The sequence below is a fragment of the Anomalospiza imberbis genome, chromosome 35, assembly GCF_031753505.1.
Source record: "Anomalospiza imberbis isolate Cuckoo-Finch-1a 21T00152 chromosome 35, ASM3175350v1, whole genome shotgun sequence".
Classification (NCBI taxonomy): domain Eukaryota; kingdom Metazoa; phylum Chordata; class Aves; order Passeriformes; family Viduidae; genus Anomalospiza; species Anomalospiza imberbis.
In genome coordinates, this window is record NC_089715.1 from 962084 (window position 1) to 982127 (window position 20044).

The window sequence follows — 20044 nt, forward strand, 5'->3', positions numbered from 1 at the left end:
CGCAAGTTCTGACATTTGCTGCCTGGAGAAAGAGACCAAGCCCCACCTGACTACAACCACCTTTCAGGAGGTTGTAGAGAGCGACAAGGTCACCTCTGAGTCTCCTTTTCTCCAGGCTAAGCAACCCCAGCTCCCTCAGTTGTTCCTCACAGGATTTGTGTTCCAAGCCCCTCACCAGCCTTGTCGCTCTTCTCTCGAGCATCTCAACGTCCTTCCCAAACAGAGGGGCCAGAACTGGACACAGCACTCATGGTACGGCGCCACTACAGGGGAAGAATGCCAAGTACACCAGTGCGGAGTAGAGGGGAAGAATGACCTTCCTGCTCCTGCTGGCCACACCATTCCTGATCCAGCCAGGAGCCATTGGCCTTCTTGGCCACCTGGGCACACTGCTGGCTCATGTCCAGCCTGCTGTCGACCAGTGCCCCCAGGTCCCTTTCTGCCTGGGCACTGTCCAGCCACACCGTCCCCAGCCTAGAGCAGTGCAGGGGGTTATTGTGGCCAAAATGCAGGTCTGGGCACTTGGACTTGTTAATCTTCATCCTTTTGGCCTCTGCCCATCCATCCAAGCATTCCAGGTGTCCCTGCAGAGCCCTCCTACCTTCCAACAGATGGACACACGCTCCCAGCTCAGTGTCATCTGCAGATTTACTAATGAAGGACTCAATCCCCTCATCCATGTGGTCAATAAAAATATTGAACAGAGCTGGCCCAGCACAGAGCCCTGAGGGACAGCACTGGTGACTGTCCCCAGCTGGATGCAGCACCGCTCACCACCACTCTCTGGGCCGGCCATCCAGCCAGTTCTGAACCCAGCACAGAGTGCTCCTGGCCCAGCCGTGGGCTGCAGCTTTTCCAGGAGTGTGCTGTGGGAGACAGTGCCAAAGGCCTTGCTGGAGTCCAAATAGACACATCCACAGCCTTTCCTGCATCCACCAGGAGGGTCACCTGGTCATGAAAGGAGACCAGGTTCATCAAACATGACCTAGCCCTCCTAAACCCCTGCTGGCTGGGTCTGACACCCTGGCCATCCTGGAAGTGCTGTGTGATGGCACTCAGTATGAACTGTTCCATGACCTTACCGGGTACTGAGGTCAGGCTGACTGGCCTGTAATTACCAGGATCCTCCTTCCCACCCTTGCTGTGAATGGGCATCACATTGGGCAGCTTCTAGTCATCTGGGACCTTACCAGTGAGCCAGGACTGCTGGTAAATGATGGAGAGTGGCTTGGCAAGCTCATCTGCCAGCTCCCTATCACCCTGGGGTGGATCCCATCTGGTCCCAGAGATTTATGAACATCCAAGCAGCTCAGCAGTTCTCTGTCTGCCTCCTCTTGGATAACAGTGGTCCACTCTGCTCCCTGACACCATCTGCCAGCCCAGAAGGACAGTTGTCCTGATGGCAAATTTTCTTCTTACCAAAAACTGAGGCAAAAAATGGCATTAAGCACCTCTGCCTTCTCCTGATCTACAGTCATTAAATTCCCTTCCACATCTAATAACAAACAATGGTTGGTCTTACCCTGCCTTTTACCATTGATATATTTGTAAAAATATTTTTTATTATCCTTTACAAAACCTGCCATTTTAAGTTCAAACTGAGCTTTAGCCTCCCTAATTTCTTTCCTTCATGCCCTAGCAAGTCCTTTAAATACTTCCTGAGAGACCTGACCCACCTTCCAAAGATGATACATCCTCTTTTTATTCCTAAGTTCCTTCAAAACCTCCTTGCCCATCCAGACTGGACGTTTGTCTCGTCGACTCATCTTTCGGCACACAGGGACAGTCTGTTCCTGTGCCCTCGAGATCTCTGTTTTGAAGCATGCCCACCTTTCCTGAACTCCCTTGTTTTTAAGGGCTGCTTCCCAAGGAACTCTCTGAATAAGTCTCCTAAGCAGGCAAAAGTCTGCCCTCCGAAGTCCAATGTAAAAGTCTTATTAGTGTTCCTCGTGACTTCACCAAATATTGAGAATTCTATAGTTTCATTATCACTGTGCCCCAAGTGACCTCCACCCACCACATCTCCCACCAGCCCATCTCTATTTACAAACAACAGATCCAATATAGTCCCTCCCCTGGTGGGCTCACCCATCAGCTTCAACAAAAAATTGTCCTCCACAAACTCAAATATTTTCCTGGACTGCCTTTTTTCAGCCCACCTCAGCTGGGCTGCTGATTTCACCCCTAACTCAGGCTTACCACCCATGAGCCTGCTTCCAGACAACCCAGCTACATCCCCTTCCCCGTCAGACCTAGTTTAAAGCCTTCTCAACAAGTTCTGACAGTTCATGAGCTAAAAGTCTTCTGCCCTTAGGAGAAAGATGGAGCCCATCTGGTCCAAGCAGGCCAGGTGCTGTAAAAGTTGCCCCATGATTAAAGAATCTGAAATATTCTGCTGGCAACACCAACCCTTGGGCCACTTGTTAATAACTTGAGCTCTCCTATTGCTTTCAGCATTTTTCTCAGACTCCAAAGGGACTGAGGAAAAGACTGTCTGTGCCCCTGTCCTATTAACCACCTGACCCAATGCCCCAAAGTCCCTTTTAATTGCCCTGACACTCCTCTTTTCAATCTCATCACTGCCAGCCTGGGGTATCAGCAGTGGGCAATAATCAGAGGGCTGAATCAGCCCAGGCAGTGTGTCAGTGATATCCCGTACCCGGGCCCCAGGGAGGCAGCAGACCTCTCTGTGGGGTGGCTCTGGTCGACATATGGGGCCCTCTGTTCCCCTCAGGAGGGAGTCACCCACTATGACTACTCTTCTTCTCTTTTTGGTGTTACAAGTAGTGATCTGTCTTACAGATGAGTCATAACTGGGAGGCAGATAACTTTCTTCTAAGTCTTCCTGACTCTCTAGATCCAGGAGCTCATGCCTGTTCTGAAGTGGCACCTGACTAAGGGATGGGGGCTGGGAGGAATTTTTATTAATACTTCCCCGAGCAGGGACCCATTTCCAGTCCCCTTTATCCACCAAGCGTTCTTCTATTGCCTGACAGTGGGAGGCATGGGAGTCCTCTGACCCTTGGTGGGCTTCCCGTAAAGATGGAAGGGCTGAACTCCACCAGTCTCTTTCCCTTTCACTTTCCCTGATACTCCTTAGTCTTTCAACTTCCTCTCTAAGCTCGGCCACCAGTGTGAGGAGATCATTGACCTGTTCACACCGCAGGCAGATTTCATCTGCAATGCCCCTGAAACCACTGCTAAGCTCAAACAGTCCACACAAGAATGAGTCTGTACAGACACATCCTGCCTGGAGGATTCCTTTTGGTTACACAGATTTGCACTAACTAGCGTTTTTGGTTGTGTGAAGACCATTACTAACAGAAACCCTGAAACCAAACTACAAAAGCACCGAAAGCAACACACAGCAAACCTTTCCAACAGGGGCCACCTGGAAACCTGCAACCCTGCCTGAGCAAACTGAGTGCAAACTGCTATGCAAACTGCCATGCCACACCCTCAAAGCCGTGCCATGCCCCTGCTTGCCTGCTCCGGGTCACCGCACTCCCCAGAGGCCTCTTTTAAAGCCCCTGCTTCACACCGCAGCTGAGAAAAACCCCGCCGTGCGCCTGTGCGGACGAACGAGCACAACACAACCCACCTGCTAAGCGGCATTATGGGGGTGCATCCCCATCCTGCCCCAGGGAGGGCGGTTTAGGAGCTTAGAAATGCTCCTTGGGCCTCAGCATTGCAGGTAAATGAAGGCAAACCCATTCTTTCTTCACATGGCAAAGAGGAAAACGGTTCCCTGGATACCCGCAACATGGAGCGGAGAAAGATAACCCCAGATGAATGACCTTGTTTCCCCACCTCCACAAGAACCACCGGGACTCCAGCGCAGAGAAGCGCAGGGTGACCAAGGACGGATGGGACACTGCTGGAGCCAAGAGTTGTGTGCTGTCCTCTGTTTGATCTCTTCCCCACCCCACTCCTGATCTTCCCCACACCCATGCACCCCCACTCTTTCCTTCCCCACCCCATCCTCCATTTCCCGCTCTTTCCTTCTCACTCTCCTGTTTTCTATCCCTTTCTGTCTACTGCACATTTATTGTTAAATAAATTCCCTGTTGTTGACTTTTGTGGATGATCTCCTGGACTGCTGATCATTCTCAAAGGAGAACCCAAAATACACATAGACATAGCTTGACCCACACGCTGAAGACCCTCACTTCTTTATTTATGCCAATTGATTAGCATAAATCATAATAAATATAACTTTAGTTCAATTCTGCGCCATGCACCACATGTCTTCCACAGATGTGGTTGCAATCTGCTGTAATAACAATTAAAAGGGAAGGCAGTAACGGCACCTTGACCACTGATAAACTAAAGGTAATTTGGGATTATGACAGTCTCTTTCAAGGGGTTTCCAATCTTGGTGACATCTTGTTAATGACACTTATTATCCCATTGAGGGTAAAGCCACAGCTTTTCTTTTAACAATACTCTATGCCTTATACCCAGTTATAGTGCTGATTAAATCCCAATGGAACTGTCCTCTGTCTGTTAGAACATACAAGTGTGAGCCCCAAATGGGAGCACAAGCCCAGCTGTGGATGTTGATGCCTGACTGGACAGGAACAGCAAGGATTTCTTTGTGAAAATAATACTATTGACAACTCAGACATTTGCCTTGACCTTTAAGAAAATGTCAATATTGGGTTGAAACCCCAGCAACTGTGCTTGCATATGTTGGAAATGGATGTATCTGTATGAGAACTCTGTGTGATTCTATGTTTACAGAAAACACCACCTGAGAGACATCTGATCGCTCTAATAGCTGTATCTGTAGTTTTAGCAAAATGATGGGCTGCAGCTTTAACAATTCAGCTCCCTCACAACTCACCAATTGCTACAGTCCAACTGCACACCGTGTCAAGTTTCATTGCCTGTCACTGCTGGAGTGAATCTGGCATTGGCAAGAAACTGTTTCAGTGATCTGAGTCCATGCTGAAATGGACAACAGCACACCAGACAAGGAACCCACATTACCACCCATCGTCAGGCAGAGAAGATACACCATGTCCTGGAAAGAGGGAAGAAAGATAGAGAACATTGCTGGTGGGAAACTATTTTTGGATGGCCACACAGAGCAACTGGAATTTTGAATTTAATGCTGCATCCAATTGTAGTTTTGTTTATTTAGGCTTTATTCTGTTTCCTGTTTATAATGATCCTGCATATCCTATCAGAAGATAAACCAAATTATATCCATCCAACATGTAAAACACATACAATGAACTCAGTACATGAAATGTTATATAATTGCAGTATTTCTGAACCATAAATGAGAAAACCTATCAATTAATTTCACCCTTATGTCTAATCTGCAATATGCCACATATTTATGACAAAGACACAAGAGATAACTGAATTACTGTTGAAGGAGTTGGTAATTTGTATTAAATGTAGCCACAGGGTAAAGGGACTCAGAGCTGGGCATGGGATATGAGGTGTGGCCTCCCCAGTGCCCAGCAGAGAGGGACAATCAGAGCCCGGTCCTGCTGCCCACACTATGGCTGGCACAGACAACCAGGATGCCCCTGGCATATTCCTGACCAGAATCCCTTCCTCCCCACCCAGCCCCCAATCCCTGCAATAGAGAATGGACATTTTCCTTGGCCCTACATTGTTATTAATCTTTTTTAAAAACACACTTTTTATAGTCTTCCACACTAGCCACAAGATTTAGTCCAAATGGAGCTTTTCCCTTCCTGATAAACTTTCTCCAGGAAGTTGGGGCCGAGTGCTGGGACCCAGGGTGGGCTGGGTGGGAAAAGCACTTTGGCACTTTTGCACAGAGCTTCCTTGGGGATGTTGAGGGGAGGAACAAAGGTGGGACAAGAGAGAGCTGCAGATCATTGAGAGAGGAACAAGAGTAGGCAAAGTCAAGGGGCAAAGGCATTAAGAAGGCCTTTGTGTCCAGGGGCATCTGCATGGAAACCACCAGGCCTCTGGCAGAAAGGCGGCCATGCCCACCAGGCCTTTGTGACCCGCGGTGACATCGTGCCCAGAGGCCATTGTGACCCATGTGCATGTCATGACCCTGCTGCCCCACCACCCATGCCAACAGCAAGGCAGCCAGGTCAGGGAGAGCGGGCTGAGGAAGGATGACAGCGTTGCCTTTTGGTCTGCACAGATGTTGACTTTATGTGTGGGCTGCTTTCACAGCATCACAGAATGACTGGGTTGGAAGAGACCTTCAAGATCATCAAGTCTAACCCATGCCCTAAACACCTTAACTGACCCATGGCACCAAGTGCCATATCCAGTCTTTTTGTGAACATTCCAAGGGATGATGACTCCACCACCTCCCCAGGCAGTCCATTACAACATTTTATCACTCTTTCTGTGAAAAACTTCATCCTAGTATCCAACCTATATTTCCCCTGACACAACTTGAGACTGTGTCCTCACGTTATGACATTTGTTGCCTGGAGAAAGAGACCAAACCCCACCTGACTGCAACCACCTTTCAGGAAGTTGTAGAGAGTGACATGGTCACCTCTGGGTCTCCTTTTCTCCAGGCTAAGCAACCCCAGCTCCCTCAGTTGTTCCTCACAGGATTTGTGTTCCAAGCCCATCACCAGCCTTGTTGCTCTTCTCTCGAGCATCTCAACGTCCTTCCCAAACTGAGGGGCCAGAACTGGACACAGCACTCGAGGTACGGCGCCAGTACAGGGGAAGAATGCCAAGTACACCAGTGCCAAGTACAGGGGAAGAATGACCTCCCTGCTCCTGCTGGACGCACCATTCCTGGTCCAGCCCAGGAGTCATTGGCCTTCTTGGCCACCTGGACACACTGTTGGCCCATGTTCATCTGGCTGTTGACCGGTGCCTCCACGTCCCTTTCTGCCTGGGCACTGTCCAGCTACACTGTCCCCAGCCTAGAGCAGTGCAGGGGGTTTTTGTGGCCAAAATGCAGGATTTGGCGAGTGATTTTATTAAACTCCATCCCACTGGAATCTGCCCATCCATCACACTGTTCAAGTCTCCCTGCAGAGCCCTCCTGCCTTCCAACAGATGGTAGGAGTAGGTAACTAAGCTTCCAGCTTAGTGTCATCTGCAGATTTACTAATGAAAGCCTCAATCCCCTCATCCATGTGGTCAATAAAAATATTGAACAGAGCTGGCCCAGCACAGAGCCCTGAGGGACAGCACTGGTGACTGTCCCCAGCTGGATGCAGCACCGCTCACCACCACTCTCTGGGCCGGCCATCCAGCCAGTTCTGAACCCAGCACAGAGTGCTCCTGTCCCAGCCGTGGGCTGCAGCTTTTCCAGGAGTGTGCTGTGGGAGACAGTGTCAAAGGCCTTGCTGGAGTCCAAATAGACACATCCACAGCCTGTCCTGCATCCACCAGGAGGGTCACCTGGTCATAGAAGGAGACCAGGTTGGTCAAACACGACCTAGCCCTCCTAAACCCCTGCTGGCTGGGTCTGACACCCTGGCCATCCTGGAAGTGCTGTGTGATGGCACTCAGTGTGAACTGTTCCATGACCTTACTGGGTACTGAGGTCAGGCTGACTGGCCTGTAATTACCAGGATCCTCCTTCCCACCCTTGCTGTGAATGGGTGTCACACTGGGCAGCTTCCAGTCATCTGGGACCTCACCAGTGAGCCAGGACTGCTGGTAAATGGTGGAGAGCAGCTTGGCAAGCTCATCTGCCAGCTCCCTATCCCCCTGGGGTGGATCCCATCTGGTCCCAAACATTTATGAACATCCAAGCAGCTCAGCAGGTCTCCGACTGCCTCCTCTTGGATAACAGTGGTCCACTCTGCTCCCTGACACCATCTGCCAGCCCAGGAGGACAGTTGTCCTGAAGACAAATCGTCTTCTCACTAAAAACTGAGGCAAAAAATGGCGTTTAGCACCTCTGCCTTCTCCTCATCTGCAGTTATTAAATCCCTTTTCACATCTAATAAAGAACAATGGTTGATCTTACCCTTCCTTTTACCATTGATGTATTTGTAAAAACATTTTTTATTATCCTTTACAAAAGCTGCCATTTTAAGTTCAAACTGAGCTTTGGCTTCCCTAATTTTTTCCTACATGCCCTAGCAAGCCCCTTAAATACTTCCTGAGAGACCTGACCCTCCTTCCAAAGATGATACATCCTCTTTTTATTCCTACATTCCTTCAAAACCTCCTTGCCTATCCAGGCTAGATGTTTGCCTTGTCGACTCATCTTTTGGCACACAGGGACAGTCTCTTCCTGTGCCCTCGAGATCTCTGTTTTGAAGCTTCCCACCTTTCCTGAACTCCTTTGTTTTCAAGGGCTGCTTCCCAAGGAACTCTCAGAATAAGTCTCCTAAATAGGCCAAAGTCTGCCCTCCAAAGTCCAATGTAGAAGTCTTATTAGTGTTCCTCCTGACTTCACCAGATATTGAGAATTCTATAATTTCATGATCACTGTGCCCCAAGCGGCCTCCAACCACCACATCTCCCACCAGCCCATCTCTATTTGAAAACAGCAGATCGAACATAGTCCTTCCCCTGGTGGGCTCACTCACCAGCTGAAACAAAAAGTTGTCCTCCACAAACTCTAAAAATTTCCTAGACTGCCTCTTTTCATCTGTATTAAGTTCCCAGCAGATGTCCAGCAGGTTGAAGTCACCTACAAGAACAAGGGCTGATGATCCAGAAACATTATCTAGCTGCTTGAAAAATAACCTGTCTACCACTTCTTCCTGGTTGGGTGGACGATAACAGACTCCCAGTAGGATGTCAGCCTTGTTGGCCTTCCCCCTAAGTCTCACCCATAGACATTCAACTCCATCATCATTAGTTTCAACACCCAAAGAAACAAAAGCCTCCCAAATGTAAAGGGCCACCCCTCCACCTCTTCTCCCTTTCCTGTCTCTCCTGAAGAGCTTGCAGCCATCCAGTGCAGCACTCCAGCCATGTGAGTCGTCCCACCCTGTTTCTGTGATGGCAATTACATCACAGCTCTGCTGCTGCACCATGGCCTCCAGCTCTTCTTGTTTGTTACCCATGCTGTGTGCATTGGTGTACATGCACCTCAGCTGGGCTGCTGATTTCACCCCTAACTCAGGCTTATCACCCACGAGCCTGCTTCCAGAAAACCCAGCTGCATCTCCCTCCCCCTTCAGACCTAGTTTAAAGCCCTCTCAACAAGTTCTGCCACTTCATGAGCTAAAATTCTTCTGCCCTTCACAGAAAGATGGAGCCCATGTGGTCCAAGCAGGCCAGGTGCTGTAAAAGTTGCCCCATGATTAAAGAATCCAAAATTTGGCCAATAACACCAACCCTTGAGCCACTCGTCGATAATGTGAGCTCTCCTATTGCTTTCACCATTTTTCACAGACTCCAAAGGGACTGAGGAAAAGACTGTCTGTGCCCCTGTCCTATTAACCACCTGACCCAATGCCCTAAAGTCCCTTTTAATTGCCCTGACACTCCTCTTTTCAATCTCATCACTGCCAGCCTGGGGTATCAGCAGTGGGTAATAATCAGAGGGCTGAATCAGCCCAGGCAGTGTGTCAGTGATATCCCGTACCCGGGCCCCAGGGAGGCAGCAGACCTCTCTGTGGGGTGGGTCTGGTTGACATATGGGGCCCTCTGTTCCCCTCAGGAGGGAGTCACCCACCACGATTACCCTTCTTTCCTTTTTGATGTTAGAGGTGCTGATCTCTCTCACAGATGAATCATAATTGGGAGGCTCACTGGGCAGATAATTTTCTTCTAAACCATCTGGCTGACTCTCCAGATCCAGGGGATCATACCGAATCTGAAGTGGCACCTGGCTTGGGAGAGGGGGTTGGGAGGGATTTTTATTATTACCTCCTTGAGTAGGTACCCACTCCCACTCCCCTTCATCAGCCAGGTGTCCTTCTATAGCCTGACAGTGGGAGGCGTGGGAGACAGCGGGAACCAAGGAGAGCATTGCTGCCCTGCCAGCCCTCATGGAACCAAGGATCCATTGTGACACTGCAGGGCCCTGGGGCACCACGGTGCCATTGTGACACTGCAGGGCCCAAGGATCCAAGGGACTTTGTGACACCAGAGGGACATTGTGACACTGGGAGTCCTCATGGAACCATGGAGACCATTGGGACACTCTGGGGCCTCATGGAACCGTTTTCTGGGAGCCATGTCAAGTTGTCTGGGGGTGTTGATCTTCTGGAAGGCCGGAGGGCTCTGCACAGGGCCCTGGACAGGCTGGATCCAGGGCCCAAATCCAACAAGGTGAGGTTTAACAAGTCCAAGTTCCGGGTCCTGCACTCTGGCCACAACAACCCCTGCAGCGCTACAGGCTGGGGACAGAGTGGCTGGACAGCAGCCAGGCAGAGAGGGACCTGCAGGGACTGATGGACAGCAGGCTGGACATGAGCCAGCAGTGTGCCCAGGTGGCCAAGAAGGCCAATGGCTCCTGGCCTGGATCAGGAATGGTGTGGCCAGCAGGAACAGGGCAGTGATTCTTCCCCTGTGCTGGGCACTGGTTGGGCAGCACCTCGAGTGCTGTGTCCAGTTCTGGGCCCCCTAATTTAGGAAGGACATGGAGGGGCTGGAGCGTGTCCAGAGAAGGGCAACAAGGCAGGGGAGGGGTCTGGAGCACAATTCCTGTGAGGAGCGGCTGAGGGAGCTGGGGTTGTTGATCCTGGAGAAGAGGAGGCTCAGGGGACACAAGGCGGTGTCAGGGCACAGGTTGGACTTGATGATCTCCAAGGTCTTTTCCAGCCTTGCTGATTCTGTGATTCTCTGAAACCACCCTGGGAGCAGTTGCAGGAGGAGCCCTGGGCCTCCTCTTCAGAAGCTCCAGCAGCCCAGGTCCCTCAGCTTCTCCTCACAGCCCCAAAGCCCATCCTGTCAGTCCTGCAGAGCCTCTGCAGCCCCTCCTCACTGCCCAGAACAGGCAGCCCCACAGCCAGACACAGCAGCCCAGATGTGCCCCCCTGGCCTGGGCTGCCTCTGGCAAGGGAGCAGCACGAGGCACTGCAGGAGCCTGCAGACAATTCCTGCAGCACTTGTGGGATGATCCTGCTCCCCAAGGGACATTGCCACGGTGCCAAGTCAGGAACTGGAATGGGGAGTGGGGCCAGAGAGGAAAGGGCAAACAGGGATGGGCTGTTTGCAGGGGAGGGAACAGGGCTGGGCAGTGGGAATAAATTTGTAGCAGGAAGAGTAAAGAAAGCAAAGGTGAAGCCAAGGAAATGCTCAGGGCAGTTTGCGGGTGGCTGCCAGGCAGCCCTGGCTCTGAGCAACAGCGTCTGCAGTGGGACAGGAAACTCCCAGCTGATGGGAACAAACTTTCTGGCTGACTGCAGAGGCCAGGACAAAGCTGAGTGGTTTCCCTGGGGTCCCCCAGCCCTTCCTGGCCCCAGGGGCTGATGGCATTTGTGCTCGCTCAGGTTCATGTCCCCACAGCAGCAGCATGGGGGTGCTCCTGCCTGCTGTGTGCAATGCAAACAGGGGCTCCTGAGCCAGCGCTGCCGTGGCTGTGCCTGCAAGGATGCGGCACCTGTGTGAGCTGGGGGAGAGGCCAGGGCTGCAGAGGGGGGATGTTGTTGGCAGCTCCATGAGGACGCTCTGGGACGCTGCCCTGGGCTGTCCAGCGCACTGGGGATGGATCAGCCCCTGCTCTGCTGCTCCTTCCCGTCTCCCCCAGGGCCCTTGCAGAGCACCAGCCATGCTGTTTGCCCCCAGCCTGCCCACAGCCAGCCTGGGGCTGCTCACGGGGGTTTTCTGGGCTGAGCATTGGCCTGGCCGTGTTCTTGAGAGAGCCTGGGCAAGGAGCCTGGAGCCCCCAGGCCCTGGCCTGAGGCGTCAGCGCTGCCCCAGCAGTGCCCATGGGCTGTCCCTGCTGCAGCCCCGGCACTGCCACCCCCAGGACTGTGCCCGGCCCCGAGAGCACTCAGGCCCTGCAGGAACACCAGGGCCACCAGGGCAGCGGGGCAGGGCCACGGGAGCAGCACTGGCAACACCAAGTGCTGCTGCTGCTGGGCACAGCTGCTGTGCCAGCACTGATCTGCCCCAGCTCTGCACACAGACATTGCTGCTGCAGCTCCAGAGAAGGCAACAAAAGGGCATCTCTGCAGAAAACTCTGCTGGGACATCCTTGAGTTCCTTTAAAGCCACCAAGAGGGCAGACCCTCATTGACACAGTATGTGGCCACAGAGAAGGTGGCGGGAAACAAAATGAGAAATGGCACAGTGTGTATTTTTAATTTGTGGGCAGTATGAAATAAGTAAAACAAAATATGAACCTCCAAAATGAAACCATCAAGAAGTATCAAAGATGACTTTTATTACAAGTGATTTGAAGAAATTGGCCAGCAGTTTAATGTTCCTGAAAGCATCCAGTCATCTGTGTCCACACTGCAGCCTTGAGCTCCTGGTTCCTCAGGCTGTAGATGAGGGGGTTCAGGGCTGGAGGCACCACCGAGTACAGAACGGACACTGCCAGATCCAGGGATGGGGAGGACATGGAGGGGGGCTTTAGGTGAGCAAATGCTGCAGTACTGAGGAACAGGGAGACCACAGCCAGGTGAGGGAGGCAGGTGGAAAAGGCTTTGTGCCGTCCCTGCTCAGAGGGGATCCTCAGCACGGCCCTGAAGATCTGCACATAGGAGAAAACAATGAACACAAAACAACCAAATGCCAAACAGGCACTAACAGCAAGAAGTCCAAGTTCCCTGAGGTAGGATTTGGAGCAGGAGAGCTTGAGGATCTGTGGGATTTCACAGAAGAACTGGCCCAGGGCATTGCCCTGGCACAGAGGCAGGGAAAATGTATTGGCCGTGTGCAGCAGAGCAGTGAGAAAGGCACTGGCCCAGGCAGCTGCTGCCATGTGGGCACAAGCTCTGCTGCCCAGGAGGGTCCCGTAGTGCAGGGGTTTGCAGATGGACACGTAGCGGTCGTAGTACATGATGGTCAGGAGAGAAAGCTCTGTTCCCATGAAGAAGATAAGCAGAAACACCTGAGCAGCACATCCTGTGTAGGAGATGGTGCTGGTGTCCCAGAGGGAATTGTGCATGGCTTTGGGGACAGTGGTGCAGATGGAGCCCAGGTCGCTGAGGGCCAGGTTGTGCAGGAAGAAGAACATGGGCGTGTGCAGGTGGTGGCCGCAGGCTATGGCGCTGATGATGAGGCCGTTGCCCAGGAGGGCAGCCAGGGAGATGCCCAGGAAGAGGCAGAAGTGCAGGAGCTGCAGCTGCCGCCTGTCTGCCAGTGCCAGCAGGAGGAAGTGGCTGATGGAGCTGCTGTTGGACATTGGCTGTGGCTGCACATGGGGACCTGTTCATGGAGAAAGGACAGAGAAGAGTTAGAGGAGATACCTGAAACCAACATCAAAGCCATTTCCCATATACCCTCCCTTGGAACACACAAAGACACCTTTTTTTGTTCAAGAGTTCTGGGGTTTTCTTCTTAAGCTCCCCTATATCTGTCCTGTTATTTTTGGATATCAGAATGCCTCAGCATTTCTGCTGTGCTTAGTGAAGAACCGGACATGTTCTGTGTGGCAAAGTGATGAGTGTAGACTGGGGGGAGATGGTCTGTCATTCTGACCTCTTCAGAATTTCTGTGGGTTTAACCTTTCCCCAGGGGAGGATAATAAGCTTCCCACATTTTCCCTAAAAAACCCTGAGGTACTGCTGAGAGCAGATGGCTCCACCCCAGCCCAGCTCCACATTTGTAGCCAAGGACTCACGTTGCTCATTTCACCAACCCAGCAGCATTTTCAGTGTCAGAAAACCTCTGCCTTTCCCCATCCATCTTATTACTCAGAGATGCTCTAGGACAGGTTTGCATCCTGGATTGGAGCTCCCAGCTTGGACTGGAATCTCAGGGAGACTTCCAAGTGTCCTTCTGATGGCACTGGATGCAGGGAGATGCAGCTCCTTCCCTGGCTGCACTGACAGCATTGCCCAGAGCCGGGCACTGGGGACAGCTGTCACCCTGAGCCAGCTGTGCCCCCTCCCAGAGCCCCCAGTGCCGGGCAGCTGCTCCCAGCCCTGTGCTCTGCAGAGGGAACTGGGCCCGGGGCTGCAGAGCTGCCCCACGGCTCTGCTGCAGCTCTGCCTGCACAGGAGGGGCTGCACGCCTTGGAGCCCCGGCCCTGAGGGCAGAGGCTTGGCTGGGGGAACAGGAGGGAGGGGGCTTGTTCAGAGGGAGGGGCTGCACTGGAGGGGATCCTCTGGACATCTCTAAACTCTCCCTGCCACAACATTTCTGGGTTTTGCTTTCTCTCCTTCCCTGATCTTGTCTCAGCTTCCTGGGGATTTTCCTCCTGCAGGTTTTTCCCTGTGCCTGAGCTCTCCCTGCCAGCACTCACAGACCCCAAATCTCTGTGCATTCTCTTTGGCCTGACAGAACCCTGCCTGTTTGCAGGGCACTGGCTGGGGGCAGGTTCTGTTTGCAGCTTGGAGCAAGGACAGCTCAGACTGAGCCTGATGGCTCCAGCAGAGGTGATGCTGGTGCTGTCCATGGGCAGAGTGGCTGCAATCACATTAGGGATATCTTGTGAACCTATTGATCACTAAAAGTAACAGTTTGGATGTCTCAGGTGCTTGTCAAAATTCATAATCAACCGTTAATATTTATCACCCCTCCCTGCAATTCTTCAATAGCAGGAAACTGAATACAAAGTCTTTGAAAATTTGCTCATTTTCATCAAAATCTTTGTCTTGGAAATATTCTATGTCCAGTCAGAATCCCTCAGCATGTCAGAGCTTCCTGAGCATTTCACCTCCCCTGCACCAGAAACACTCAGAGTTGTACTCACAGGGTCCGTGGCCATTGGGATGATCCAGCTGTAGGAGATCACTCCAGGAGCTGCAGCTGCATTGTCCTGCAGCCAGAGGTTCCTGTGCCAAGGGCTGCCAGGGATTCTGCCCCAGGCACTTCTCAGCACCTTCCCAGCCCTGACTGATGGAAGCTCTCTGTGCCTCTGTGCTGTGCCCGGGCTGGCTGCAGGCAGTGCCCCAGCCCTGCTGGGCTGGGAGAAGAGCTGCTCATCCAGAGAAATGTGCTTTTGAAGCTCTCCTTGGTTACCAGGATCACCCTCTGGGCCAGGAGCCCGGCCCAGCTCAGCAGCACAGACACAGCACAAGGACTTTAATGACCCTCTGGGGCTTTGTGCTCAGGCCCTGAACATCAGGCCCTGAGAGGGAGCTGCAGAAACCTCTCCAGAACTCCAAGTCAGAATCCAACTCCAAAGTTTCTTTGACTTTTAGTGGGTCCCACTGAGGGATACGACTGAGAAAGTGTCCCCAGGCCCCAGGCAGAGCAGAGAACTGGAGGCACTGATGACAGGTGGGGACAAAGAGAAGCCAAGTCCTGGTGCCCTGGGGCACAGCAGGCTCTGTGCCACCAAGGGCTGTCAGGAGACACCTTGTCCTGAGGCACTGGGGCCTCCTGGCACAGCCCCAGCCAGGCTGGGCACTGTCAGCCCCTTGTCCTGCCCTCAGCATCCCCCCCTAGCCCACATCCCAGTGGCCTCAAGGATCTGCTGGAAGGAGTCCCTGGGGAGCTTTGCTCAGGAATGGCCCTGGGGGCTCCTTCATGCTCCCAGGGACTGCAGGTTTTTCAAAGCACTTTGGCTTTGGCTTTTGCCTTGGAGTCTCTGAGAGCTTTGTGCAATCATGGCCTCCAATTATCTGCTGTAATTAGTCCCTGGAGAGGCTTTGTCAGGAACAACACTCCGTGGGGCTCATTAATGCTTCAAGGCACTTCAGTTATTTTATGGTACTTGGTGTTTCCCTTTTTATACAGATTCTGTGAGAAAGATTGTGCAGTCACAGCCTGAAATTATCTGTTTTAATTAGCCCCCTGAGAGCTTTGTACTGACACTCAGTGGGGCTCATTGATGCTTTGAGATACTCAAGGAGTTTAAGGTACTTTGGATTGTCCTTTTCACTCTGATTCTCTGAGAGGTTTTTGTGCCATCCTGTCCTCCAATTCTCTCCTCCAAGAAGTCCATGAGGAGCCTGCGTTGGGGATGGACCTCAGTGGCACCCATTAATGGCTTGAGAAACTTTGGGTTTTTTCTCTCACTTTGACTCCTGGACAGGTTTATGCAATCTTCTCTCAGGCCCTGAGGTTTCAGGGCTCAGCTCCAAATGCACCACGGGGCTCATTAGGATCAAGCAAGTCCTGACAAACCATGGCTGTGCTTTGATTTCTCTCTGCTCTAGTGCAGTTCATCTGGAAGGTTTCCTTTTACTGTTATGGAGAAATATTTCAAAGAGCTTCTAAGAAATATGTATTCCTATTTTAAAGAGTGTCTTTTATTGCTGTTCTCTTCTGAGAAGAGCTGATTGCAGCATTCTATGATTGATATTGATGTAGGGCCCCTCCTAAGGAGGTCTGGCCAGGTCAGAGAAGTTTTACCTTGAGGTCTGACCCAGTGTGGACAACCTTGCCCCACATTCCTCAACCCCATGTGAGAAACAATTTTCACTTTCAAAAATGTATATGGTTTTATTAAGACCTTATCAAAATAAAACAGAAGAGTTAATAAAGTAAAGAATACAGCACCAGGAGCAAAGGATTCGGTCACCATGTGCTCATCTACAAAATGGATGTTCTGTCTTTTATACCTCCAGCCCCTTCCAAAGTCTTGTCAATCCACTCCTCCTTCGCTGTCCAGTGGTGGAGATCACTTTCTTACAGCTTGATTGGAGCTCAGGCGCTGCCATAGCAACAAGCCGACCCTCCCAAATGCCCTGACTACTGAGGGCATCCCATGATAACAATGCAAGGGGGAAGGGAAAGATAACTATCCACCTACACAACTTCTCTTAACATATACTTAATATTCACCCCTTAATTGTGAGAGTCAACCATAGGATTTCCCATCTATAACAAACCCCCCTTTTCTTTTTCTATAAGTCATTTTGCTTGAACATTTAAGTAAAAATTTTGTCTCTCTTGAAAGAGTCATACTAGCATCTGTTGATGTGGGCAAGGACAGTGGGAACAGGAGGAAAATCTCAGGTTTTCCTTAGACACACTTATTTGGAATGGACAAAAGGGCCTAACAGAGGTCCAGTATGGCTTTGACTCCCATCTATCATGCCTATGTGGTTGTTACCCATCGTCAGTGTATCTTAGGGGTCCAGAGGCCAGCTCGGTCTCGCCCTCCAGTCCCTGTTGTATTCAAAGACAGTTGGGGAATGACAGTGGTCCGATATGGCCTTTTGTCCCTACATTACCATGCCTACGGGGTTGCTACGCACAGCAGGGCTATGCCATCTTCTTGAAAGTGAACAAAGGGGTCTTGCCCTCCTTCCTTTGTCTTATTTTCTTAAAGAAGCTGTCCCATTACCTCTTACGGTCCCTTGTGTACTTCCCCTACAGGGGTGCTGGTAATTCTCACCCATTAAAACAGGAAGACAGTTCTCAAACTGGTTGGTGGAAGCTTGATTTTGGGCGTCTTGGTGTTTTTCTGGTTGTTTTTCAGTCTCTGCCTGAGAGTCAATCTCATTTCACCTGGTCTGGATGTTATATGTAGTGCATTCTTTGTGTTTTTCCTGCTGGGCCTTTAACTCTGTTGGCATGAGTCCATCTGTTGGCATGAGTCCATCCCCACTCTGCAGTTCACACGGCTGATTCAGTGGTGAGCAGTTCCTGAAAGGGACCTTCCCACTGAGGAGTTAAAGGCTGATCTCTCCATGACTTGATCATCACCCAATCCTCAGGATTAATGCTATGGACTCTGAAATCCAGGGTGGCTGTTTGAGGAATTGCCCCTTTATGTCTTAGCCCTTCTAAGGTTTCTGCTATAGATATAACATACTTCTTGGTATTGGCTTCCCCTTCCTCATAGGTGGCAACCCTCTGGGGTGAGGTCAAAAAGGGTAACCCAAACGTCATTTCATAGGGTGACACCCCCAGATCTGACTGGGGTTGAGTTCTAAGTCTTAATAAGGACAGAGGGAGACATTTCATCCATGACATTTGGGTTTCAATCATTAGCTTATCTAGAGCTCTTTCAAGAGTTTGGTTCATCCTCTCAGTGTGACCAGAACTCTGTGGATGCCATGGAGTGTGTAATTCCCGTTTACTCCCAGGGTTTGCACAACTTTTTGCAATATTTTAGAGGTGAAATGAGCTCCTTGGTGTCACGATCCGCTTGTGCGGGGTGTCGTGATGGTTCTTTTCACTGATCCCAAAAGTGCAAAAAGGCAAACAGCAAGGGACTATCAGTTAATCACAACAAATGCACCTTTATTAGGGGCCAAAGCAGTAAATGCGATAGGTTAGGTCCTCTCTTACTTTAGTTGGATAGTTTATAGCTTCTAGGCAATTATATACTAATTCCTCACCTGGTTTTCCATCTAAAGCTGGGCAGGGCTGAGTTGGTTACTCACGACTAGCTCTAAACCACTATCTATTAAGATGGCTTCATACTTCAGCACTCGGGAATCTGTGAGCCATTTCTCAGCCTTTTAGCTGACGATACTCCTTACTTAGTGTGGGGTATATATTTTCAGTTTTCCCCCAAAGGTTAATTTTTTGATTTCTTCTACGAGTGGGGCGCTTGCTGCCACCGCCTGAATGCAGGTTGGCCACCCCCAGCTGACAGGGTCTTGCAGTTTTGATAAACAGGCCACTGGTTTCCTGGATCCTCCCCGGTCCTGGGCTAACCCTCCATGTGCTGCCCCTTTTTCTATATCCACAAACAGATAGAAGGGTTTGTCTAAGGCAGGAAGACTCAGTGCTGCTGCACTGACTAATTTTTGCTTTAAAGCTTCAAAATTTGCTTGTCGTCTTCTTCCCACCTAATCTCTTCTTCTACTAACTTTTCATACAAGAACCTGATGGCCTGCGTGTATCCTTCAATCCATAGCCTGCAATATCCCAACAGGCCTAAAAACCTTCTGACTTCCCTCTTAGCTTTTGGTCATGGGAGTGAGGCTATCACTGCAATTCTCTCAGGGTTCAGCTGCCAGCTCCCTTGACAAATCACACGTCTTAGGCATTTAACTTCCCTCTCTACAAATTGGAGTTTCCCTTTTGATACTCAAAGGCCTTGGTCCCCCAAAAAATTTACCAGTGCTGTGGTGGATTCTCGAACTTTGAGATAACTTGAGAGGAGCCCAGTGCTCCTTGCTCCCCTGTGCTGACACGTGAGTGTTTGCCTGGTTTCGGGATGGCCCTGGCTGTGTGAGGGGTGCTACGTGGACACGAGACAGCCGGTCCTGTCCCACTGGGTCTCAGCAGTGCCTCACAGCAGTCCTGCATCCATGTCAGGATGCCGGCCAAGAGAGGTCCTGGAAGCTGAGGCAGCTGATTTTAAGCTTGTGCAGGTGCCTACAGGCCTGAGGTGTTCCCTCAGGATACAGCAGTCCTGAGGGGTCTCCCTCATTCAAACAAATCGGCAGACAAATGCATTGTCAGCCAAAAGCTCTTTGATTGACCTGGCAGGAGGGCAGGGGTCTGCACCCCACTAAAGTGTTTCTCTGCCACATATAAATTTCAGTGGGTTGATGTAGGAGTTGTATCAAAATCACCATCCATCTTTACACTGCTGAGATGATTCCATAGGCAGGCGGTTGGAAATACATTGTGTCAGATTCCCATACTTGAAGCTGATGTCCAGGCCCTGGCCAGGAGCGGTCTCGATGCCCCAAAGCAGCACAAAGTCTTCCTCAGGGCTTCCCTGCACAGGGCTGATTCCACACTTGCCCTTAGTTCTTCTGGTAGACTATGTCTAAAGCTTTTTGTCAGGTCACTCTCATGTCAAGTTAGGCCTGCCAGGTTTTTGTTATGCTAACTGGTGCTAAGTACTTAGGCATGTCTGTGCTAATTACTTGTTTACTCATGTGAATTGCTTGTGCTTACTTATGTCAAACCAAGGCCTTGTTCCATCCCCAAAGGTGCCTGAGGCCACCCGCTCCTTGTGGCACCAGTTGCTTTCCTGTGGAATGTTCTCCCTCCCCGAGGGTAAAGAGGGAGCTGCAGAAAGAGCTTGCCAGGCTGCTCTCCATCCTTTCCCAGCACTCCTGGTGAAGTGGAGAAGTCCGAGCTGAGCGCAAAGGTGATGGAAAGGCAAACAAATCCCAAACATGAATAAACT

At 51.0% G+C, this 20044-nt stretch overlaps 1 protein-coding gene, 1 long non-coding RNA gene and 2 pseudogenes across 2 annotated transcripts in view; 1 reads left to right on the forward strand and 3 right to left on the reverse strand.

The window, feature by feature from the left end:
* Positions 1 to 20044, reverse strand: part of LOC137464036 (zinc finger protein 208-like) — a 1110012-nt pseudogene that overhangs the window by 766719 nt on the left and 323249 nt on the right.
* Positions 1 to 20044, forward strand: part of LOC137464035 (zinc finger protein 850-like) — a 1110255-nt pseudogene that overhangs the window by 758300 nt on the left and 331911 nt on the right.
* LOC137464047 (uncharacterized) overlaps positions 1 to 20044 on the reverse strand; it is a 137977-nt gene that overhangs the window by 92772 nt on the left and 25161 nt on the right. The gene's annotated exons all lie outside the window — the stretch shown is intronic.
* LOC137464065 (olfactory receptor 14J1-like) lies at positions 4223 to 13201 on the reverse strand (the record flags this gene model as incomplete). Its single annotated transcript, XM_068175381.1, has 2 exons — positions 4223 to 4273; positions 12347 to 13201. Coding segments are annotated over 2 exons (906 nt in total), but the record flags the coding sequence as incomplete, so codon positions are not given.